We start from the raw sequence: 25,611 nt of genomic DNA, 5'->3' as shown, positions 1-25,611 counted from the left end.
AATTAGGTTGAAGAATGTATCAATTCTGTTTGGATTTTCATTTGATAAATTTCATTTACATAAAGGACATACGGTTGTGTAGGTATATACATTGCATACATACGGTTGTGTAGGTATATACATTGCACAAATTATATTCTTGAAGTGATACTGAAAACTTAGCATGTGAATACTCTTTCAAGGTAGAGTTCTTAAAGAGCAGTCTGTAGCTACATAGTAATTATTTTTGTAAAATTTGTAGATCAACCAGATGGCCACAGCACCAGATTCTCAGAGACTAAAACTATTAAGAGAAGTAGCTGGTACTAGAGTATATGATGAACGAAAAGAAGAAAGCATATCTTTAATGAAAGAAACAGGTAAAGAAATTTGATCTTGCCTTATTTTATGAATTACTTTGTCATTGTGTTATTATAGTTGTAAGGGCTTTTATCTAGTCTCAGGAGTATACTGTTTGATAATTTGCCTATATACTGAATGGAGAGAAAATTAGTTGGTGACATTTTAAGTTGTGAGATTTCAAATAATTTCTCTCTCTAAATAAGGAGTTACTGTTAGATAATAATGCCTTTGTAGGTCAACGATTTTGTGCCTCTACTGTCCTCATTGTTAGTGAGGATAACAGATTTGGGTGCAGTCCTCAAAAAAAAAAAATTGCTGGGAGTATCAGCTGGCATTAGGTTTTAAGTTGTTTAGGAGCAAGTAAACGGGAAACTTCTGATCTTCCTTAGTACATGTATTATGGAAACCCTACTTAGCTTCTCAAGTACTGTGTTCTGTCATGTCTTAGAATCCGACAGTCTTGAGTTCCTAAAGGAATTATTTATTTCCTTTGCCAAGGTGGTGGTGCAGGGGGAAGATAAGTGAAATAGGTAGAAGGGATTAAGAGGAAAAACTTTGAGTTATAAAGTAAGTCACAGAGGTGAAAAGTACAGTATAGGGAATATAGTCCATGATACTGTGATAACGTCCGGTGACAGATGGTAACTACACTTTTCATGGTGAGCATTGTGTAATGTATTGAATAATGGAATCACTGTTTGTGTACCTGAAACTGATAGAACATTGTATATGAACGAAAATAATGAAAACTTAAAAAGTGTCATTATGTGTAACTTTGTTCTCTGATGCTTTTCGTCATAAAGTGTTTTGTCATTTTACTTTCTTAGATTTGATTACCACACACTATCCTATAATGCTTTAGTTCTTAAGATTGATTTTAACTCATGATATATTTGAGAATAGATATTATTTACATAAAAATTTTATTCAGCTCCTTCACCCCTCTCTCATTTCTTTTTAAGAGGGCAAACGGGAAAAAATCAATGAGTTGTTAAAATATATTGAAGAGAGATTACATACCTTAGAAGAAGAAAAGGAAGAACTAGCTCAGTATCAAAAGTGGGATAAAATGAGACGAGCCCTGGAATATACCATTTATAACCAGGAGCTTAACGAGACTCGTGCTAAACTTGATGAGGTAAGGAATTTTGTTACTTGAATTCAGAGTGATTTTTATTTTAAGCTCATTCTATATTTATACCTTTCAGTAATTTTTAAATGGAAACTTAAAATTTTTATACCTTTTAATGAAATCATTGGTCAGTAAATTTGTTCTTTCAGTATCCCAAGGGAAAAACGCCTAGACCTGTATGGTCCTTGCTATGATTTTACCTGAAATGTAATCAGGTGCTGGTGCAAGGCAAACCAGAATGAGGGAAGCCACCTTTAAAAGCTTTGTGAAGGGGTACCTGGGTGGCTCAGTCAGTGAAGCACGGGACTCTCGATAGCAGGGTTATGAGGGTGGAGTTTACTTAATAATTAAAAAAAGTTTCATGAATTTTTTTTTCTTAGCTTTTTATTTTTTATTATTATTTTTAAAAATTTTTTAAAGATTTTATTTATTTATTTAACAGAGAAAGACATTGTGAGAGAGGGAACACCAGCAGGGGGAGTGGGAGAGGGAGAAGCAGGCTTTCTGCTGAGCAGGGAGCCCAATGTAGGGCTTCCTGGGATCATGACCTGAGCTGAAGGCAGATACTTAATGACTGAACCACCCAGGTGCCCCTTTCTTGGCTTTTTAAGATGTATTTTGTAATTAGTATTGCTGACCTTTCATCCAAAAGTTTGTTTTTAGGTAATACTTAAAACTAAAGGAGCTTTTTACTTAAAATCATTAAAAATTAAAAAACTCTTCAGGTAAATGATTTTGTTTTAGCAGGTATTTTACAATTATACTACATGTTTTGAAGTATTAAAATACAAAATGAGTTAGAAATTACAGCTTTTTGTTCTCCCCAGCTTTCTGCTAAGCGAGAGACTAGTGGAGAAAAATCCAGGCAATTAAGAGATGCCCAGCAGGATGCAAGAGATAAGATGGAGGTAAGATTATAAACTAGGCTTAGTTTAACTTATATTTTTTGACCACAGTAAATCCTTTTTTACCAGAATTATGGAGTGGTAACTTCAGATGGGTGTCATTGGGATTGAGTATTGGAAAGACAGAACAGTACTGAAAGTGTAAATGAAGGAAAAAGGAACAGAACTAATGGTGTGAAAACTCTGCTTTTGTACTTCTAATTGTCTGACTCACTTCTGTGTCATACTTTTTGGCTAGGATATTGAGCGGCAAGTTAGAGAACTGAAAACAAAAATTTCAGCTATGAAAGAAGAAAAGGAGCAGCTCAGTGCTGAAAGACAAGAGCAGATTAAGCAGAGGACTAAATTGGAGCTTAAAGCCAAGGATTTACAAGATGAATTGGCAGGCAATAGTGAACAAAGGGTAAGTTAAAATGCTAAAAATGAAAGACAAATGTTCGTTGAGTAGGAATTGCAGAAGACCATCCTTTCTATAATGGGAGTACAAGCTTAAATTTTTGTAAAAGATCTGGCACATTAAAATAATTCACACTTAGTAGCAACTCAGTACTGTCTCCTTGTGTTTTTTTATTTAAAAATTAGTTTTGTGTTACAGGATCAGTTTTTTTCATGAATTCTTTTCCATGAGAGAATATCTTATGCTAAACTTAAAATTAAGCAGAAATTTTTAAGGTTGCATTTTTACTTACCCTGCTTTATTTACAGAAACGCTTATTAAAAGAGAGACAGAAGCTGCTTGAAAAAATAGAAGAAAAACAGAAAGAACTGGCAGAAACAGAACCTAAATTCAACAGTGTGAAAGAAAAAGAAGAGCGAGGAATTGCTAGGTCTGGGATTTCTTTCACCAACACTTCTACTTTTCTACATGGTTCCTCTGTGAAAGCTGAATAGTTAGGAATTAAGACACAGTAAGAACAGAAGTTAAATCCAGTTTCACATTAATAGCCTGTGTTAAACAGCTCCTGTGGGCCATGTGTTATTGTATACATAACACATAAATTTTTTTTCATTCAGCCGTAAGAGAGTCACATTATCACTGTTAGGTACAACAAATTTGAGGTTCTGGGAGGTTAAATAACTTGCCTAAGATAAATAACTTGCCTAGATGTTGTTGGGCTTTTTGAAACATGAATGGTGGTTTCTTTGTTTTATTTTGTTTTTTACCCATATGACATCTTACTCTGTTTCATCCTATTTCCTTTTTTCATTACTGTTTCAGCATCTAGACATTTTAATATGTATCTGTAGATTGAACATGCCAACTTTTGCTGATTTCATGGTTTAGTGCATTATTATCTTCTTATGCTACCAGTATTTGTTTTAGTGAATTATTTCCTTTGCCACTGTTTTTCTGATTTTTTTTTCTTATTGTTTGATAGGGTTATCTGTAATCTGTATTTGTTCTAGTATTCTGTGTATTGTAAATGTTTTCTTTGTCTTTCTTTTGCTTTTTAACCTTGATAGTGTCTTTTATTATAAGGAATTGGAAATGTTTATATAGCTAAATATAGTTGGAAAATTCCTGAGGTAGGATATTAGGATTGTCTCTAGCTTTACTGACTCACCCAGACCTGGAGTGAAGATGTTGTCTGCCTGAAATCCTTAGGATATAGACTCGTTTACATGACTTTAACTGTGGCTTTTCAAAATGAGATTTATATTATATAGTACTAGTCCAAGGATCTCTGTTAGATACCAGTTGCTTTTACTGTTTTTTCTGTGGAATTTTGAAGATGGCTGTTATCTCTGAGGTCTTGACATTGATTGCAGTTAAACTTGCTTATTTTCTGGTCTCCTTTTTAATCCATTCTTTTCTTCTGTCTTGTTATAGATTGGCCCAAGCTACCCAGGAAAGAACAGATCTTTATGCAAAGCAGGGTCGAGGAAGCCAGTTTACATCAAAAGAAGAAAGGGATAAGTGGATTAAAAAGGAACTCAAGTCTTTAGATCAGGCTATTAATGACAAAAAAAGACAGATTGCTGCCATCCATAAGGATTTGGAGGACACGGAGGCAAATAAAGAGAAGAACCTGGAGCAGTATAATGTAAGAACTTCTATAGCTGTTTTGTGAAAGTCTTTCAAAAGACATGTACATCTTACCTATTTAAGTTTTATTTTTCAGTAGTAACATTGTTACTCTTAAAATATACAAAACAGGTACTTACTTAGAAAAGACCAGCACAATTTAATATTTATATACATAATATTTATATGATAGTTTTCCTTTTCAAGGAACATTTTTTCCGTATCTGTGATTGTTCATGTAGATTGAGTATATCTTAAAATACATTTTTGTGAGTTGGTAGAACATTTCTGAGCTACCCTTAATTTTAACATGATAAGTCAAAATATGACTTCAGAGTAGCTAGTTATTTTTCCATTTTTAGTCTTTCACAATTCTCTGTCAATTTGATAACTTATTGCAGAATATATTTTTTGTTGATTAAGACTGGTGATTTTTATAAGATTTTCTAAATGAATAAAACATTACTATGCATGTTTAGTAGCATTTTCTTAAAAATTGAAGTAGAAGATAAAATCACTTCTAGGATAAGAAAGATCTCACTTTATTTAAAATGAGAAAGGGGGAAAATGCTTTGTTAAGTATTGTGTATGGCTGCTTATAGGTGATTGGAGGATGATAGAAGTGATGAGAAGGGAGTATGTAGGACAAGTATAGGGTGAGGAAATTATATATGTACCTACACAGAGGAACCCTCCTCTTACCTCATGAGATCTATACCAGTTGGTTACTGGTTTATATCCAAAAATTCACTTAATACATAAAATGTTTATATAAGTGTGTATATATATTTAAGTTTTATATGTAATAGTATTTGTATTTATATACATGTAAACATACATTTATTTATATCCTAAGTATTTTGCTTAAAAAGATAAATAATATGCTCATGTACCAGTCTTTTTTTAAGAACCATTTTTTTAGAACAGTTTTGGGTTCACAGTAAAATTGGGAGGAAGGTACAGAGATTTCCCCTATACCTCCTACCCCCGCAAATGCATAGCCTCCCCCATTATCAGCACCCCGCACCAGAATGCATACCAGTCTTTTCATGTAGAGCCCAAGATGTTTCTTTTGAATATGAGTAGTGATTGTGAATTCTCGGGACATTTTTGTTATGAGCCACACATAAATGTAGTTCTTAAAGCTGGATGAGAACAGAATTCAGGATTCAGTCTAGGATCATGTATTGCATTTAGTTGTCTTATCTCTGTTGTTATCTTTTATAATCTGGGTCAGTTTCCTAGTCTTTAACTTTGATTTGACATTTTGAATTACTATAAATTGTTATAAAGTACATATTACATATTAATATATGCATTTATAGATTATTTCTCCCTGATCTTTTAGAGTTGATTTCCCCATTTAATTTAATTTTTAGTGAGTCACCTTTGAGTGTATCCAAAACTAAATCACGTTTTTAAAGAAATAGCTCTTTCCTTTGTCTTTATATTTGTTTAATGTTTAATATTTAATGTAATCACAGCATGAACAAAATTAAAAACATAGTGGGGAGCAAACCTAACTGGCTCTGTAATCAAAAATAACTGGTGGAAGAGTGACCAGGAGTCCTAAACCATTGTCTCCTAGCCTCTTGAGTCCAGTGTGCTTTAGTCGCTATTTTATGGAGGGAATGGAAAACCATGGGTTGATTCCAGGTAGTTATTTGGAAATTAATTAATAGAGTTTCAGCTGTGATAGCTACATGTCCTCTCCTGAAAGAAAGGACATGTGTTTGTCATGAGTTCATGGAAACATCCTCAACGAATATTCCTTTTGAAACAGCCTGGTGATGAGCCACGATTTGTCAGTGAAGTTTTTATTCATTCTTTCTCAAGCTTGAACTTCATTATTTTGCAGTATTTGAGCTATACCTTCCACTGCTGAAGTCTATCCTTTATATTGGCTAGAGATGATTTTATAGTGCTGATTGAATTATGTAGAATGGCCTTTTGCTTCTTAGTATAATCCTCAGTCTTTCCTATGTGTATAGAGGGAGTGGTGTGAAAACCATTGACTGTAGTATTTTGAGCATGTGTGAATGTATTTTTTTCTTCTAAAATTCTAGTTGAAAGGTTTAGATCATTAGTGAGCAAATTAATTCTATTTTAGCAATATTTTATAGAATAATTCATTTATGTTTTATGTTTGCTCTTGATGTGCTTTTTTGCCTAAAGGCATTTTTAAAAAGTTAGAATTGGATTTTTTAAACAACTTCATTAAGGCACAATTGACATACAGTGAATTGTGTGTGTTTAAAATGTGTAAAAATTATTTAATAAGTTTTGACAGATGAATACATCTGTGAAATCAGCACTACAGTTAAGATGATAAGCCTATTCATCACCCCAAAATGTTTGCCCTTCCTTCTTGCCTTGCTATCCCCAAGCAAGTACTGATCTTGCTGTCACTGTGGATTAGTTTGCATGAAATTGGATTTTAAGTTTAAATTATTTTTATTTCCATAGAAACTGGATCAGGATCTTAACGAAGTCAAAGCTCGAGTAGAAGAACTGGACAGAAAATACTACGAAGTAAAAAATAAGAAAGATGAATTACAAAGTGAAAGAAAGTTAGTATAGACTAAAATATGCCTTAATTTTTTTGAGTGACACTAATTACTGGCTGTTAAATGGTCTTTAAATTGTAAATGAGCTTGGGGTACCTGGCTGGCTCAGTTGATGGTACATATGTGACTCTTGATCTTGGGGTTGTGAGTTCAAGCTCCACTCTGGGTGTAGAGATCACTTAAAAAAATCTTGGAGTGCCTGGGTGGCTCAGTTAACCATCTGCCTTTGGCTCAGGTCATGATCCCTGTGTTCTGGGATCAAGCCCCAAGGTGGGGTTCCCACCCTCAGCAGGGAGGTCTGCCTCATGCGTGCGCGCGCGCACACACACACCCATACACACCCCCACTCCCCCACCCCCCCTGTTGTGCTCATTCACTCTCAAATAAAATTTCTTTAAAAAATCTTACAAAGTTAAAAATGAACTATTCAAGTTTGATGTTTTTTCAGTATTTTATCCTATATATACCGTTGGTGCATCTTAATGCTTTTAAAATTAAAGTGTAATTTTTATTGATTAGTTACTTGTGGAGAGAGGAGAATGCAGAACAGCAAGCACTTGCTGCTAAAAGAGAAGATCTTGAAAAGAAACAGCAACTTCTTAGAGCAGCAACAGGAAAGGTGGGCATGTTCTTTTCATTACTTCAGTTTACATTGAGCCATTTACTACACAAGAATTTGTTAATTTTTAAGCTGTAAGTCCTTGGTTTCAGGTGATAAATAAGAGTGCAAATCACTTGTCCTGTAAATTTGAAATGATGGGTCTCGTTTAAGCAGCCTTTACTACAATAGCATTTTTGATTTTTAGTTGAAGAGTCCCATTTTTAATGTTAGTGTCAGAAGAGAACCCATTTTAAAGTTTTGTGTAATTGACATTTTTCAAGGGGGTGATGTGGAGTTGGGAGGGTGTCTAACATCCGAAGCATTTTTAAATGTATAGAGTAGTAGGTTTGTTTCTTACCAGCAGGACTGCCACTGGAAATACTATTTTAATATTTTTCACCTCTGACAATTTAACAGGCTATTTTAAATGGAATAGACAGCATAAACAAAGTACTGGACCACTTTCGTAGGAAAGGAATAAACCAGCATGTTCAGAATGGCTATCACGGCATCGTGATGAATAACTTCGAATGTGAGCCTGCTTTCTACACATGCGTGGAAGTCACTGCTGGCAACAGGTGAAGTTTTTGTTTGATATTTTGAAATTTTAAAGGAAAGAAGGAATAAGAGAAGCAGATTTTTGGAATTTTAGTACAATCTGTCTCCCATAACCTTTTATTTTAGTTGCTTATTTAATTTTTTAAAGCTGTACATGTTAAGTATTCCTAATTGTAGAAGCTAGAACTATCCCTTTTGGGGCTTCCTCTCCCTCCCCCCATTGGAATTTTCTAACTAGTTTCCCTCCCATCCTACCCCAGTACAAATTGGATTGCATAGAAAAAAAGTGAATTGTTTGTCTGAATGTTTATAGCACTTTAAAGTCTAGCAGTAAAGATATGTCTTGTTTTGTTTACATGCAGGTTATTTTATCATATTGTTGATTCAGATGAAGTCAGCACAAAGATTTTGATGGAGTTTAATAAAATGAATCTTCCTGGAGAGGTCACTTTCCTTCCTCTTAACAAGTTAGATGTCAGGGATACTGCCTATCCTGAAACCAATGTGAGTTGGTGTGTGTGAAGGTCTGTCTTTCAGTAAGTTATTTCTTATGGTTAGCACATGCTAGTGCACAGGTACTGTGTGTGAGGATTTACTGGTCTTCTCTTACTGCATAATCACTACTGGGTAGGAATGGGAAGGGAGGTGTAGGTCATAGCGAACACATGAAACAAATCATTGCAAATGTGTCAAGTGTTAAAATACAGAAGGACAGGATACTTGGAGAGATTATCCCAGGGCGACAAAATTAAGGAGAAGAAAATCCTTGAGGAGCTGTCATTTGAAGTGAATATTTTTTGTTTTTTGAATATACTTTTTAAATGGCTTATAAATTAAATAAAAACATCTAGCCAGGTGATAGGCTCTGAAAACAGTGTTTTTGTTACTTGCTGGTGTATGTTTAAATGGATTCAAAACATTCCCAGAAAGTGTTCTTGAGAAAAATGTAATGGCTTTGAGGTATGTGGTTTCAGAATGTTGATGGTATTAGCAACTATTTTACTGTCCTATCTAAGATTAAAGCTGAAACTCAGTGATAATGATAACAGTTTAAGTGGGTCGGTGAGAATATTTTTTTAAGATTTTTCTTTATTTATTAGAGAGCACGAGAGGGAGGAGACACAAGACACCCCACCCCTGCCCCACTCATCAGGGAACCCCACACAGGGCTTGATCCTAGTACCCTTGTATCATGACCTGAGCTGAAGGCAGATCCTTAACCAACTGAGCCACCCAGGTGCCCACCCTGCTACAGTGAGAATCTTAAAAGCTACTTTAAAGGGTCCACCTTTTTTCTTCTTTTAAATCTGTAAATTATTCTTGAGGTTTTGGGGAGGAAAAATTCACAGATATCACAAATGTGATGCTGTGATTGAACCAAGACTCAAGAATGCACGTAGTGTGGAAGGAAAGGGACTCTTGGGTGGCTCAGTTGGTTAAGCATCCTACTCCTGATTTCAGCACAGGTCATGGTCCTTATGGTCCTGAGACTAAGCCCACATCAGCTGAGACTGGGCTTCCATGCCAAGGGGGGAGTTAGCTTGAGATTCTCTCTCTTCTCCCTCTGCCTCCCACCACCCTCCCAAAATAAATAAATAAAATCTTGTAAATAAATAAATACATAAAACTAAATTTAGATGATAGAAGTACAAGGAAATGGTTATCACAAAAGTTATGATAGTGGTCACCTCCAACAGGTAACCTGTTTGTGATTAGGAAAGGGGCGCACTTTTAGTGTCAGCAGTGTTTTATTTCTTGTCCTTTGTGATAGTTACATTGGTGTTCTCTTTGTAATTATTGGTTTAAGCTTACCATATTTGTTGCATTGTTCTGTGTGTAGGTTGTATTTCCTAATTTGAGAATTAGAAAAATTCTTTCCTAACAGTTTAGAAGAACATAAAAAGGGAAGATTTGATTTTATTTTTATTTTTTTATTTTTATTTTATAAAGGAAGATTTTATATGAAAAAATATTTTCCTGAATATTTAAGACATATATAATAAAATGAAAACATTTTGAGGAAATACTATTAGTTTTTACATTTATTTACCCTTTTTTTTTTTTTTTTAAGAAAGAGTGCATCCACAAGCTGGTGGGGGGGGGTGCAGAGAGAGGGAGTGGGGGAGAGAATCTAAACAGGCTCCACATCCATCATGGAGCCTGAGATCATGACCCGATCTAGAATCAAGTCAGACGTCTAACTGACTGAGCCCCAGGTACCCCTATTAAGCCCTTCTGTGTGGCAGATGCTATCTTCTGTGTTTCAGATACTAGTTTTTTTAGTCTTTATCAGGAAAGTACTGTTCCTGCAGTTTTATGGATGAAATAACTGTTAAATGGAGAAGTTAAGCAACTTGTCCAGAACATACATCTGATGAGTGTCAGAACTAGGATTTGAGCTTGAGCTGTGACTCCAGAGCCACTAAACTTTTTCTTATTTTTCTCTGCTCTTGAAAACTTGGATGGTTACATGAACATAATTTCCAGGATATTTCAGTAAAGTGATTTTCCTAACTTCTTCAGACCAAAAGTAGTTTTGAAATATGAAGGCATTTGTGTTTATTTGTATTTTATAAAGATGTAATTCATAATTCTAATATGTTTTAGTTAACTATGTTGTGATTTCTTTGCTGACAAAATATTCTTTTTTAGGATGCGATTCCTATGATAAGTAAATTGAGGTATAATCCCAGATTTGACAAAGCTTTCAAACATGTGTTTGGGAAAACACTTATTTGCCGTAGCATGGAAGTTTCAACCCAGCTAGCTCGTGCTTTCACTATGGACTGCATTACCCTAGAAGGTTTGTAATAGTAATTCTTAGCTTTGAACAGATAAATTCCATTTTAGTTTTAAGAGTATTTCAAAATTCATGTCCAGTTTTTTTGTCATTTTTAAATGGTTTGTTTGAGTCCAGACAGGATCTACACATTATATTTAGTTGATGTCTCTTTAAGTATAATCATTTATACTTAACTTTATTTATACTTTAACCCATCCCCCACCCACACCCCCTATAGTTAAACTTATTTTCTGGTTTACCTCTTCTTCTGTAGTAGGGATTCTTAACCTTTTGTTGTGTGGATTCCTTTGGCTCTTTGGTAAAGCCTATGAGCCCTTTCTCAGAATGTTTTTAAGTGCATAAAATAAAATACTTTGGATTACAAAAGAAACCAATCATAATTGACTTGGTAATCAGAATATTTTTTTAAGCATGACAGTAATTTACTCTTGAAGGTATTTAAAAACAAGATTTAGCAGTGGGTCTAATAAATGTAACTTTGAAGTACTGATACATGTAAACAATATTTTGAGATTTGTAACAAATATAATCTGATAGAAAATAGCTGTTACTTCTCTTGTTAACGAAGTTACAAGTATTGATAATACCACTGTGATTTTTGTTATAACAGAAGGAATTGCTAAATTTCATTTTGAAGTTAGTATAAAAATAAAGATGTAAATTTTTTTTTCCTACCTAAGTCATGGAGTCTTGGTTAAGAACCTCTGGTATATCAGTTCATATGCCCTCATTTTTCAGTTTTTTTCCTTTTCTGTGTAATTTATTTGCTGATGAAGGTACCATGCCACCCCCCCCCCCCCAGTTTATCTCTATAGATAATTTTTTTGTTGTTTTGGACTACCTCTGAGAATAAGTTATAAAAATTATGATACTTTATTTCTACAAGTTAAGCTTGTATATCTCATAAGAATAAGGACACTCTTCTTAATAACCCCAAGTATCATTGTTACACCTAAGAAATTTAACATAACCCAATATCATCATCATCTAAAAAGTACCTACATTAAAATTTTCCCAGTTTTCCCAAAATACTTTTCTTTCCGGGATCCAATCAAGGATGCATGCAAAGTCCTCTTTGGATTCTTTCAATATAGGATAGCTCCTTTCCTTCCCACCCTCAGGAAATTGACTTTCTCATAATGTTCCATTTTCTAAATTTGCCTTTTAACTGTTTCTTCATCATTAGATTTGGTTTTACGTTCTTGACATGAGTGATGTGTACTTCTTACTGCATCCCACAATATGTCCCACTGCTAATGATGTTAAGTTTGACCAGTAGCAGTCTCTCTGTTGTTAAGATGCCCTTTCCTCTTTGTAATTGATACGTGCTATGTGGGACTATCCTTTAAGAAAACGTGAATATCAGGTTCCCCAGCAAATTTTTTTTTAAGATTTTATTTATTCATTTGAGACAGAGAGAGAAAACATGAGCAGGGGGTAGGCAGAGAGAGAGAGAGGGAGAAGCAGACTCCTTGCTGAGCTTGGAGTTGGACATGGGGCTTGATCCCCTGGACCCAGAAATCATGATCTGAGTCACCCAGGCGCCACACCCCCACAACTTCTTTTACCATTGGTTTGACTCAATACACTGGGGGTTTCCAAATGGTGATTCTTAAATTCTGTGAAGGCTTCTGTATTTTTGTTTCTTTTTTTTCTTAAGAGAGAGCGAGCTAGCAGGAGTGGGGAGAAAGGAAGAGAGAGACTCTCAAACAGGCTTCATGCTTGGTGCAGAGCCTGACATGGAGCTCAGTTTTACCACCCTGAGATCATGACCTGAGCTGCAGCCAAGAATTGGATGCTTAACCAACTGAGCCATTCAGGTGCCCCTATCTCTGTGCTTTTAGAAGCATTCAACTTCTCTAGACTTGCCATTATTATTACCACTGATGTTCACATTTTCCCAAATATGGCCAGTGGAATTCCAAACTCTAGTCCTTTGTCCTCTTGACCTATCATCATTGGTCCTTAGCACTTCTTTCTGGCACATTTTTAAAATGTAGATTCTAACAGCTGGAAAGCAGACATTTTTCAGAGTGGGTTTAATCCTTCTAAATTCCCATTAAGTAGGTAAAGCCTTTAAATTAGTTGTTTGATTCTAAATCAGTTTATCACAGAATAAAGAAATTGTTACACAGAATTTCTACCTTCCTTGTGCTTTGTTTATAGGTGACCAAGTAAGTCATCGGGGTGCTCTAACTGGAGGTTACTATGACACAAGGAAGTCTAGACTTGAATTGCAGAAAGATGTTAGAAAAGCAGAAGAAGAACTAGGTGAGCTTGAAGCAAAGCTCAATGAAAACCTGCGCAGAAATATTGAAAATATCTTTTTGTCTTGTGCTTTGGTGGAGAATTGTGTTTGGGTTGAAATATATAATCTTTTACGTGTTGTGTGTTTTTTCATATATGCAGTGGGGACAAAAACCACATTTGACTTTTATTTAAGCATGGGAGCTTATGTTGTCAGAAGTTAACTTCTAAAGACAAGGAAAAACTCTTGTAACATTGCTTCCTTAGCTATTAACATTTAAATCTAATAGCAGTGAGTCAGTGTATTTCTGAGAGTGGAGAACCTGAGGTGCACTGAAATTTAAAGTTACAGAGGAAACTGAGGAGGATGGTTAGAATTGTGGAAGGAAAGTGAGGTTAGTGTTTCACGGAAGGGTTGGGGGCCTCTCTAATGCTACATACTGCATAGAATTTAAACATAGGGGTTAAAAAATGTGCATTAAGTTTTTATTTCAAGGTCATTTGGTACAGGTGTACTATTAATGGAAGAAGGCTGTTAAAATCCAAGTCTTAGTAAACATCATACTCTAAATTCTTCCAAATAAAACTGCTGTTCCATGAAGAGTATCGTGAAGAAGAGTCCCATGAAGAGTTTAGCTCACAACAGAAACCTTGTACCTGTGCATTTTCTTAAAATAACTACAGTTCTTTGGTATAAGGCAAAAGTGCTTTTTATGTACTTCAAATTACATCACACAATTTAAAAAATACAGATACTTAAGGAGCACCTGCCTTGCTCAGCCAGTAGAGCATCCAATACTTGATCTGCGGATCATGAGTTTAAGCCACACACTGGATGTGAAGATTACTTAATATATATATATAGGTACTCCAGCATCAAGAACAACCATTTTTACTAAGTCATTGGCATATTTTTTTTTTTTTTAAGATTTTATTTATTTGACAGACAGAGATCACAAGTAGTCAGGTAGGCAGAGAGAGAGGAGGAAGCAAGCTCCTTGCTGAGCAGAGAGCCTGATGCGGGGCTCGATCCCAGGATGCTGAGACCATGACCTGAGCCGAAGGCAGAGGCTTTAATCCACTGAGCCACCCAGGCGCTCCGACATTGGAATATTCTTAAAGGTGATTTTGGGGTTTTTTGTTGTTTTTTTGAGATAGTGAGCTAGAGAGCATGAACGGGGAGGAGAGGGAGAAATAGGTTTCCCACTGAGCAGGGAGCCCAATGTGGGATTCGAGCCCAGGACCCCGGGATCATGACCTGAGCCGAAGGCAGCTGCTTAATGACTGAGCCACCCAGGCACCCCTGGGATATTTTTAATTGAAACTGGCAATTTTTTTTTTTTTGAAGTGAGTTTATACCTTCTGTACCATCAGTGCAAGCAACAGCACAAGCAAAAGGTAAATAAACATGTTAGTTTTGACTTTGCAGGGGTTTGCAAAGTGTATCTAGAAATGCCCAAATTTGGCAAGATGTTGGCACAAAGAAACCTTTGGGGAACACTAAGAAAAAGGAGGATATTGACAACATACATCAACTACCTTCCTGTATTTGATAATCCAAATTATTTTTTTTGGATGGTGGTATTATTTTTCTACATTGGGCGATGTCTTCTTTTCATACACAACTACCTTCTATAGTGCTTTAAGCACAATAGATTATATAGTAAATATTTCTTGAATGAAAAGATAACAAAAAATATACTTCATTTAAATTCTCTTAGGGTTTCCCAAGAATTTTTGTTCTTATATAGCTTATAAGTAAAGCACATAGGTTATTTTGAGAGAGAAATGGTGGGGTAAATGTTTTAAGCTACTTTATGGTTGAACACACTTAGTATAGTATTTAATTTAGCATTGTTATGGTCCATAAATTTGAGGAAATAACTTTTATTTGGAGGTAAAGAAAAGGGAAGGGATACACACTTTTTAAAAGAACTAGAGAAAATTTTCCTTAGCCTTGTATATGGATTAATAATGAAATTGATCAGTTGATGAACCAAATGCAGCAGATAGAGACCCAGCAAAGGAAATTTAAAGCATCTCGAGATAGCATATTATCAGAAATGAAGATGCTAAAAGAGAAGAGGCAGCAGTCAGAGAAGACTTTTATGCCAAAGGTTCGTAAGTATATCTCTTTTGTTACAGACTTATTTTAAGTATTTAGAATTGGGATATACTGTATATTGGTTATCCATTGGAGTTCATGTGTTCCATTTCTTGTAGCCCCATACTTTTGGACTTGTCTGTGTATCTGTACTGCACTTACACCCGTGGGTACCCAAAGTCTCCTTTTGCAGTCCACGTTCAGATTGTCCAACTTCATTGAACAAGTAGACATTTTGAGTTATGGCGTAATAGTATTTTCTAATGATCATTAATTTGTCAGTAATCATTTTTTGTCTGTTAAGCACTATTTATGGAATTGTTTGAATATTTTCTTTTATCCAAATTATACTAAACAGGATAGAAAACAAACTATTACTGCTAAATTACAAGTAACTAGTCTCAAAAGCTTTGACAAAAACTGTTATTATAGTTCATCAGTAGTACTAAAATCATAGTTTTTAATTGTCCAACTATACCATCCTAACACATTCTAGCAGTCTTTTCTTTTTGTTCTTATTAATATGCCAGAAGATTTTTATATGATTCAGTCATGGACTGTGATTAGTCCCACATACCTCAATAGTAATGTATCATAAATATTTTTCTTACTGCTACTTAGTTCTAATTATCAAATTAAGTGGATACCTAATAGTTACTTGAGTTGATAAAATTTAGTTCACTTTATTTTTTTTTAAGATTTTATTTATTTATTTGAGAGAGATCACAAGCAGGCAGAGAGGCAGGCAGAGAGAGAAGAGGAAGCAGGCTCCCTGCTGAGCAGAGAGCCGGATGCGGGACTCGATCCCAGGACTCCAAGTTCATGACCTGAGCCAAAGGCAGTGGCTTAACCCGCTGAGTCACACAGGAGCCCCTTTAGTTCACTTTAATATCAAATATAGAATGTTCTCAGTTTTTCACTGTTGTAAGTAATACAGTAACTAATACCTTTATTAATAAGTGGATAATCTGTCACATAGCAACGTAGCTTACAAAGTTTGGAAGCAAGCTTGCATGCTATGGAGTCCACCAGAGAATCGTTGAAAGCAGAACTGGGAACTGATTTGCTTTCACAACTTAGTCTGGAAGATCAGAAGAGAGTAGATGCACTGAATGATGAAATTCGTCAACTTCAGCAGGCAAGTACAATTTATAAAAATATAAGTTTTCATTTATAATTGGCTATTGCGAAAAGTTTATTGCTACCAAGGGAACGAGAAAGAAGGGAACTCTGAGAAAATAGAAAAATAAACTTGAACTTCTTGTACCCATGAGAGTAAATAAGTTTTTCTAAACCATTGTGGGTATGTTAGGATTATACAAGAACTCTTCGTTTTTTTATCTTTATTTTAATGCACTTCAGTTAGTAGTAAGATCAAGCTTGTTAGCTTTGCTGTCTCTGTTGATCTGACTGTATAATTAATATTGTTTTGATTAAACATTTTTTAAAAAGATTTTGTTAGTTTATTTGCACATGAGTGAGGGGAGGAACAGGGGAAGAGGGACAAGCAAACTTTGTACTGAGCAGAGAGCCCAACCTGGGTCTCAGTCCCAGGATCCTGAGATCATGACATGAGCCAAAATCAAGAGTTGAATGTTAAACTGACTGAGCCACTCTGGCACCCCTTTATTAGACACTGATTTTTGTACATAGAGATGTAAATAGTAAGTTCAAAAAAAAAAAAAGAAAAATAGATAAATATTTTTGGCAGCATGTCTTATAAAAAGAACCAAGCACACAAACGAAGCATTCTGAATAAATAAGACGGAAAATGAAAAAAATATAGGGCTTTCCATTGTAGGTCATTTGAACACAAGTAGTGGATAGGACAGCAGATAACAGCATTCCTGTGTGTGAAATGTGCATGCCTATGTGGACATAATTTTCTTTTCTTCCAGGAAAACAGACAGTTGCTAAATGAAAGAATTAAATTAGAAGGTATCATTACTCGAGTAGAGACATACCTAAATGAGAATTTGAGGAAACGCTTGGACCAAGTAGAACAGGTATATTCTTTTTGTGGGTTTGTTGATGACCATAACCTTTTGAAAGAACTTACACTTGAGGAGCTTTGATTGAGAGCATGGCGACAGAAAGCATCTACCATGAGTTGATGAGAGCTCATCTACCATGAGCTTTGATTGAGAGCATTGGGGACAGAAAACATCTACCATGAGTTGGAGTTTTAGTACTGCCATCTCGTGTACGATCTTGGGCAAGTAATGTAGTATTCCTAAGCCTCAGTTTCCTGTTCTAAAAAATGAGCATAACAGTAATATCTGTTTTGTATGATTATCCTGGCACATTCTACGTACTCAGTAAGTGTTAAGTTACTAATGTTTTCTCAGTATAGTCACTTGCTGAGAAATTTTGTAGTTATTGTATCATTACTTTTTTCCCCCCTTTAATGGATATTTGCAATTATACAAAGTGTACTTCTGTCTCTCTTGAATAGTTATTCATAATAACAGCTATTGGTGAAAGCACTCTATAGCAGTAGAAAGCAGAATGATAGTTTTCTAGGGCCATGAGTAGAGGGAACTTTATAGAGGGTCACAAGGGAGTTTCTTGGTTTAATGAAAAAATCTGTATCTTTATTGTGGTGGGTGTATACATTGTCACAACTCACTGAGCTCTACACTTAAAATTAGCTCACTTTATTGGATATAAATTATACTTCATTGAGATAACAAGAATGTTCATAGGATTATAATCAAAAATTAAAAATAATACAAATGTATATCAAGAATTGGATGATTAAATAAAATTTTACACGTTAATGCAGAAGAAGCAACAGCTGTTGGAAACTGTTAAAGTCATAAAATTTTGAAACTAACAATTCCTATTCTGTGGTTTAATAATTTTAAGTTTCTTTTATCTTGTAGGAACTTAATGAACTGAGAGAGACAGAAGGGGGTACTGTTCTTACTGCTACAACCTCAGAACTTGAAGCAATCAATAAAAGAGTAAAAGATACTATGGCACGATCAGAAGGTGAATTTTTATTTAGTAAAAATTTTTTTATTTTGTTAAAAATTAGCTTATTTGATAAAGTTGTTAAGCAAAACTGTACACTAATAATTTTGTGTTTTCCATCACCATAAATAATTTATAGTGAATGGAGTTTAGTGGTTGATTATAAATAGTAACCTTTGTTTTATTAAAATGTTTGTGACAGTTTTATAAGAGATCATAATTACTAATGTCGTTGCCAAAAGTGTGAATTAAGTTTCTTATCACCTAGTTGCTGAGAAGAAAATTATTTTTTAAATTTTTTATAAACATTTAATAATGAGAAATATATACCTAATGACTCGTGTACACTCCTAATTTTGTCCTGAATTAAATGTTTCATGGATTTACACAGTAAAACAAGGGTAAAAACCTAAAACTTATTTACTTATTTATTTATAAAGATTTTATTTGACAGAGACATAGAGAGAGAGGGAACATAAGCAGGGGGAGTGGAAGAAGGAGAAGCTGGCTTCCCTCTGAGCAAGGAGCCTCTGTGGGGCTTAGTCCCACGACCCTGGGGTCATGACCTGAGCCCAAGGCAGATGCTTAACGACTGAGCCACTGAGGTGTCCCTAAAACCTATTTATTTTGATAGATTTGGCCATTAAAATCTTTGGTCAGATAGTGCTCTAGCTTTAAAGTAGGTATTTTGGCTTAATTTGTTTTTTTCTCTTAGATTTGGATAATTCCATTGATAAAACAGAAGCTGGAATTAAGGAACTTCAGAAGAGTATGGAACGCTGGAAAAATATGGAAAAAGAACACATGGATGCTATAAATCATGATACTAAAGAACTAGAAAAGATGACAAATCGACAAGGCATGCTACTAAAGAAGAAAGAGGAGTGTATGAAGAAAATTCGAGAGCTTGGTTCACTTCCCCAGGAAGCATTTGAAAAGTACCAAACACTGAGTCTCAAACAGGTAAATTGTGTAGTTTTTGTTTTGTTTTGTTTTGTTTTAAAGATTTATTTATTTATTTATTTGACAGACAGAGATCACAAGTAGGCAGAGAGGCAGGCAGAGAGAGAAGGGGGGAAGCAGGCTCCCTGCTGAGCAGAGAGCCCTCTGCGGGGCTCGATCTCAGGACCCTGAGATCATGACCTGAGCCGAAGGCAGAGGCTTTAACCCACTGAGCCACCCAGGCACCCCTTAAATCTGAAATCTTGTTGCAAATTTCTCTTCATGTGAATTTATTTATACATCTTTTTCTCTTTGTAGTTGTTTCGAAAACTTGAACAGTGCAACACAGAATTGAAGAAGTACAGCCATGTTAACAAAAAAGCTTTAGATCAGTTTGTGAATTTCTCTGAGCAGAAAGAAAAGTTAATAAAACGACAAGAAGAGTTGGATAGGGGGTACAAATCAATCATGGAACTGATGAACGTACTTGAACTTCGAAAATATGAAGCTATTCAGTTAACTTTCAAGCAGGTATGTTTCTGTTTGTATTTAATGCTCACACAAGACAAAAGCTTCGGCTGTTATTCAGCTTATTATTCAATTCATAAAGGTTTTATAAAGTTTTTTTTCCTACTGATAGTTGGATCTAATACAAGTGAACAAATCCAGCATATAGTTTTCTAACATACTGTTAGAACATCCTACACAACTCTTAAAAGGATTCAGTCTGTTGCTGCTGTTAAAATATTTGTGATTGGTTTTAAATATTTTAATATTTTAAATATTAAGAAATAAATATTTCTTAATATTTCTTAAATATATTTAAGAAATAAATATTTGTCTTTTGCCTTAAGAAATAATATGTGCAGTGCCACCTATGCAAAAGTTATATTTGAATCACCCTGTAACTTGTTCATTTCATTCATTTTAAGGTATCAAAGAATTTCAGTGAAGTATTCCAGAAGTTGGTACCTGGTGGCAAAGCTACTTTGGTAATGAAGAAAGGAGATGTGGAGGGCAGTCAGTCTCAGGATGAAGGAGAAGGAAGTGGTGAAAGTGAGAGGGGTTCTGGGTCACAAAGCAGCGTCCCATCAGTTGACCAGTTCACTGGAGTTGGAATTAGGGTAAAAATACCTTTATATCCAATTTTCCCCAGTATTACCATAGTGGAATTTGTGGAATATTTTACAAATTAAATAGGTACATTCTATGTGATTTAAGAGGTGATGGTGATTCTACCCCTTTTTGGGTATTAACTCATTTAAATTTTCTCTTAGGTGTCATTTACAGGAAAACAGGGTGAAATGAGAGAAATGCAACAGCTTTCTGGTGGACAGAAATCCTTGGTAGCTCTTGCTCTGATTTTTGCTATTCAGAAATGTGACCCAGCTCCTTTTTACCTGTTTGATGAGATTGACCAGGCTCTGGATGCCCAGCACAGAAAAGCTGTGTCAGGTAGTTTGGTTTGTACTGAAAAATGGGAATTTGCTTAAAAATGATAGCTTGCCTCTTTGATTGTGCAGTCTTGTTGCCTAAGATATTTAGGGCAATTGGACAGGGTGTATATTCTGTAAATAAAATTTATTATTATTTTTTTTAATTTTATTTATTTATTTGACAGGGAAGACAAGCATGGGGAGTGGAAGAGGGAGAAGCAGGCTTCTGGCTGAGCAAGGAGCCTCATACAGGGCTTGATCTCAGGACCCTGGGATTATGATCTAAACTGAAGACAGTCGCTTAACAGCTGAGCCACCCAGGCACCCCTAAAATTTATTTTAATACGTTTTTAAGAATTTAGCATTAGACTACTTTACAAAGCTTAATTCTGTGAGAGGTCGATGTTTCAATCAATTGCAAATTGAATCAGTTGAATCCATTGAAAATTGAAAATCCTACTTCAGTTAAACTTTTATGCAGAAGTCTGTCTTTTTTTAAAAGATTTTATTTTTATTTATTTATTTATTGGTCAGAGAGAGAGAGAGAGGGAGAACACAAGCAGGCAGAGCAGCAGGCAGAAGCAGAGAGAGAAGCAGGCTCCCCGCTGAGCAAGGAGCCTGATGCGGGGCTCGATCCCAGGCCCCTGGGATCATGACCCGAGCCGAAGGCAGAAGCTTTAACCAACTGAGCCACCCAGGTGCCCAGAAGTCTCTCTTTTTAAAACTTGTTTTTCTCAATGTTTGAATAGCCCCTGACATTAAATGTTGATTCTGTATTTAAAGAAACTATATTTTGGGGTGCCTCAGTGGCTTAGTTGATTAAGCTTCTGCCTACGGCTCAAGTCAGGATCTCGGTCCTGGGATCGAGCCCCATGTGGGGTTCCCTGCTCATTGAGGAGCCTGCTTCTCCCTCTGCCCTGCTCTACTAGTGCTCACTCGCACTCTCTTAAAAAAATAAAATCTTTAAAAAGAAAGAATCTATATTTGATCTTTAATAAATTCAAAAGATCTTTGGATATGTGGGTAGCAGGGGAACATTGTTCTTTGTTTTTTGTGTGAGAAAACTTGTTTTGCTCTCTGACTTAATGCTGTGTTATAAGTAGCTGCTGCTGCTTCATATTCTGTAACTTTAAGATACGAGGTGAAAGATCTATCCCTGGGGCTCCTGGGTGGCTCAGTTGTTGGGTGTCTGGTTTCGGATCAGGACATGATCCCAGGATCCTGGGATTGAGCGCCCGCATCAGGCTTCCTGCTTCTCCCTCTCCCACCCCCCCTTCTTGTGTTCTCTCTCTTGCTGTTTCTGTCACATAAATAAAATCTTCAAAAAATATATCCCTAATGTAAGAGAGTAGTAAGTTCGTAATTTTGCAGATAATGTGCATGAAAAAGTCACAAAATAGTCACAAAGCTATTTTGAATTTTAGGTAAGGGTGAGGATAGTTGATTTTTAAATGTTCAGATCTATTGAAAAAAGGGTTTTATTAAATTACTGTTTCTTTTTATAGATATGATTATGGAACTTGCTGTACATGCGCAGTTTATTACAACTACTTTTAGGCCTGAACTGCTTGAGTCAGCTGACAAATTCTATGGTGTAAAATTTAGAAATAAGGTAAAAAATTTTTTTTTACATTGAGTTTAAGTTTGTATTGTACTTGTCAAATTCTTGTTTTCTGTTACTTAAATCATAAAGGAAAACCTAGAAATTTGTTGCTTATGATGAGTTTGTAAAGAAAAAGCTTTTCTTTCAAATGCCTGTGAAGTTGTAGCAATTTTTTTTGTGGCATTCCTTGCATTGATTTTATTTTTATCAGCATTAAGAGACAATATCTTCCTGTCTTATCTATTCAGTGCACAGTCTTTAGCAGTTTTATATATAGTCGTTTCTATTTTGGCTGGGCCACCCAGCTCTTCCTAATGTCTTCAGCCCTAAGATTCTTTGAAATAGCAAAATAATAAAAACTGAAAAAACACGGTTTGATATTTAGACATTAGTATTTACCCAGATCTTCAGAATTCTAAAATGCAGAATATTTTTAAAAACTCAATGCTTTCAACAAACACCATTATAAAAATCTTACTATCAGTGTTGCAGACTCATTTGACTTGGTATGTAAAATTTATAGGCAGTAAGCCATATGTTTTAAATATTACTCTATACAGTAAGAACACTGGTGGGTTTTTTTGTTTTTGTGTGTGTGTGTGTGTGTGTGTGTGTGTGTGTGTTTTAAGGTTTAACACAGTTTTTAACATTTTTTCTTCAGGTTAGTCATATTGACGTGATCACAGCAGAGATGGCCAAAGACTTTGTAGAAGATGATACTACTCATGGTTAAACGGAAAATATTGTCCACTGGTTTGGAAGTTGTGTATAGTAATATGAATCTCATACCCAGGAACTGTACATTTAAATCTAAATATGTAGTCACTACTAATAGTTTTCAGACGTAGAGCATACATAGCCCTTTTATATTTCTGTCATTGTATTTTATAAGATACTCTGTAATGTTACATTTCTACTTATAGTTTAAGAATTTTATTTCCCACACAACTTTTTGTAAAGTGTCCTGCTCCTGTTTTAAATCTTTTGAAACATGCTAAATATTCTTTCCTAATTATTTTATCAATTATATTGCCTCTTTTTTTATAGCTTCAATTAAATAATTGGTTTATGACTAATTTAGTATTTTATGTGGCTTTTTATTTATAGTTTTATGATTAGAAACAAATTTTTCTTAAATATCTTGCTTTTTGTTTTGCCTTTGTTTTGCCAGAAAAGATCTGCCTTCACCTAAAAGAATATTTTTTAAACGTGGCTTCATATTCTTTTGAAATAAATCTGTGATTGCCAGTCCTGGCTGCATGTTTAAATCCACAGGGTAGCTTTAAACTGCTGGTGTATTTCCGTAGACCAGTTGAATCAGAATCTTTTTGGAGTGGTGTTCTGGTTATTGGTAGTTCTAAAGTTCCCCCAGGGGATTATGACCCTTGGTGAGGATTAGAACCCTCGCTTTAACTCATTGTAACAGTTCTTTAAAAATAATTTTTAATTTAAGAGGGCAGTGTATTTACTAGAATTTGGGAAGACAGTTTTAAGAGCAGCTAAGAACACTAAGTCAAAAGATTAAGTCCTAAAGTTTCCTTGTTTATCTGATTAAGGAAAAGTTTGGAAAACGTTACTGTTGAAACTTTTCCCCCCTCAGATGAGGTCTTTGCTTTTTGTTTATTACGTTTATTAAAACGCTTTATTGAAATTTAATTCATAGACCATAAAATCTATTAAAATTATGCAATTCTGTACTTTTTCAGTATTTTCACAGAATTGTTCAGCCATCTCTACAGTCTAATTTTAGAACATTTTCATTACCTCAAAAAGAAACCCTATACCTATTAACACTCACTTTGTATCTCCCACCTGCCTCATCCCTTGGCAACTGTAAATCTAGTTTCTGTCTCCTACTATGGATGTGCCTGCTCTGGACATTTCATACAAATAGAATCCTACACTGTGGGGCCTTTTATGAGTGACTTGTCTCAGTGTGTTTCTGAGGTTTATCCGTGTTGTAGCACATAATTCATTTTTTTTATATTGCTGAGTGATACCTGTTGTAGGAATATATACTGTGGTTTATCCAACTATTAGTTGGACACTTGGCTTGTTCTCACTTTTGACTATTATAAATAACAGTGCTGTGAACATTCATGAACAAGTTTTTGTGTGGATATATGTTGTCATTTTTCTTGGATTGGAATTGTTGGTCATACACATATTTCACATATTCAGTACTGCCAAACTTTTTTTTTCCTTTCCTTTTTTTTTTTTCATTTTATTTAAGTAATCTCTACACCCAGCATGGTACTCAAACTCACGACTGCAAGATCAAGAGTCTCTCGTGCTCTTGTACCTGAGCCAGCCAAGCATCCCAGGAACTGCCACACTGTCCCAAAGAAGTTGTACCATTTACTTCTTTTACAGTTGCACATTTTACATTTCCACCAGTAATACATGAGGGTTACGGTTTTTCCACATCCTCACCAACAGTTGTTATTCTTTTTATTATAGCCAGCCATTCTTGTGAATGTGGATTGGTACCTTGTGATCTTAGTTTGCATTTTCCTGTTAACTGATGATGTTAATTAAGCATCTTTTCATGTACTTGTCATTTGTGTCTCTTCTTTAGTGAGATGCTTATTCATATTTTTTGTACATTTTAAAGTTCTGTTACTTATTATAGAATATAACAAGGGTGCCTGGGTTGTTCAGTCGGTTAAGCATCTGCCTTCAGCTCAGGTCATGATCCCAGGCTCTCTACTCAATGGGGAGTCTGCTTCTCTGCCTCCCTCTGTCTGCTGCTCCGCCTGCTTATGCTTGCTCTCTCTGTTGGATAAAATCTTAAATATCTATGTATTTAAATATATATTTAATATATATTATATATTAATATATTTTTATTTAAATATATTTCATATATCATTTTAATATTTATATTAATATATATTATATATTAATATATACATTTATTTATAAAAATAAACAACTGAATTTGTGAGAGTTCTTGCATATTCTGGATACAAGTCCCTTATCAGGTAGAACTTGCAAATACTTTCTCCCAGGCTGTGAATTGTCTTTTTGCTTTCCAAATGGTGTCTTTTGAACGGTAACATTTTTTAAAAATAAATTTACAGGTTCAGATTTCTTCCTCAAATAAGGACACCAGTTAGATTGGATTAGGCCAATTCTAAGACCTCATTTTAACTTAATCACCTCTTTAAGGGCCTTTTCTCCAAATACTGTTACATATAGCGGTACTGGGAGTTGGGCCTTGAACATACAAATTTGGGGAGGGTTGGGGGAGACAGTTCAGCCCAAAGCAATTACCATGGTACATTAGTCACTCAGCGTGGATGCATTTAGTTCATCAGCTAAACTCCAGATTATATTCAGATTGCAGTTTTTCCACTAATGCCCTTT

The 25,611-nt window shown here is 35.0% G+C and overlaps 1 protein-coding gene across 3 annotated transcripts in view; it reads left to right on the top strand.

Annotated features, from left to right (window-relative positions):
• Positions 1–24,349, top strand: part of SMC3 (structural maintenance of chromosomes 3) — a 38,438-nt gene extending 14,089 nt beyond the window's left edge. For all 3 annotated transcript variants that reach the window (XM_004763870.3, XM_045068502.1, XM_045068503.1), the window contains 22 exons: positions 242–359; positions 1,305–1,480; positions 2,302–2,382; positions 2,618–2,782; positions 3,085–3,206; positions 4,211–4,424; positions 6,872–6,975; positions 7,492–7,591; positions 7,991–8,151; positions 8,494–8,635; positions 10,784–10,934; positions 13,101–13,253; positions 15,147–15,298; positions 16,265–16,423; positions 17,184–17,291; positions 18,171–18,279; positions 18,977–19,224; positions 19,522–19,734; positions 20,136–20,327; positions 20,481–20,658; positions 22,145–22,251; positions 22,904–24,349. In XM_004763870.3, coding sequence (XP_004763927.1) covers positions 242–359; positions 1,305–1,480; positions 2,302–2,382; positions 2,618–2,782; positions 3,085–3,206; positions 4,211–4,424; positions 6,872–6,975; positions 7,492–7,591; positions 7,991–8,151; positions 8,494–8,635; positions 10,784–10,934; positions 13,101–13,253; positions 15,147–15,298; positions 16,265–16,423; positions 17,184–17,291; positions 18,171–18,279; positions 18,977–19,224; positions 19,522–19,734; positions 20,136–20,327; positions 20,481–20,658; positions 22,145–22,251; positions 22,904–22,975 — 3,225 coding nt within the window. In that variant the 3' untranslated portion in view covers positions 22,976–24,349. The remainder of the gene's footprint in view (positions 1–241; positions 360–1,304; positions 1,481–2,301; positions 2,383–2,617; positions 2,783–3,084; positions 3,207–4,210; positions 4,425–6,871; positions 6,976–7,491; positions 7,592–7,990; positions 8,152–8,493; positions 8,636–10,783; positions 10,935–13,100; positions 13,254–15,146; positions 15,299–16,264; positions 16,424–17,183; positions 17,292–18,170; positions 18,280–18,976; positions 19,225–19,521; positions 19,735–20,135; positions 20,328–20,480; positions 20,659–22,144; positions 22,252–22,903) is intronic.
• The last annotated feature ends 1,262 nt before the right edge of the window (positions 24,350–25,611 follow it).

The sequence above is a fragment of the Mustela putorius genome, unplaced genomic scaffold (assembly GCF_011764305.1).
Source record: "Mustela putorius furo isolate JIRA1106 unplaced genomic scaffold, ASM1176430v1.1 tig00003909_pilon_pilon_pilon, whole genome shotgun sequence".
In the NCBI taxonomy this organism is placed as follows: Eukaryota; Metazoa; Chordata; class Mammalia; order Carnivora; family Mustelidae; genus Mustela; species Mustela putorius.
Note: the sequence above shows the minus strand (reverse complement) of the source record. Positions and strands in the feature narration are given on the sequence as shown.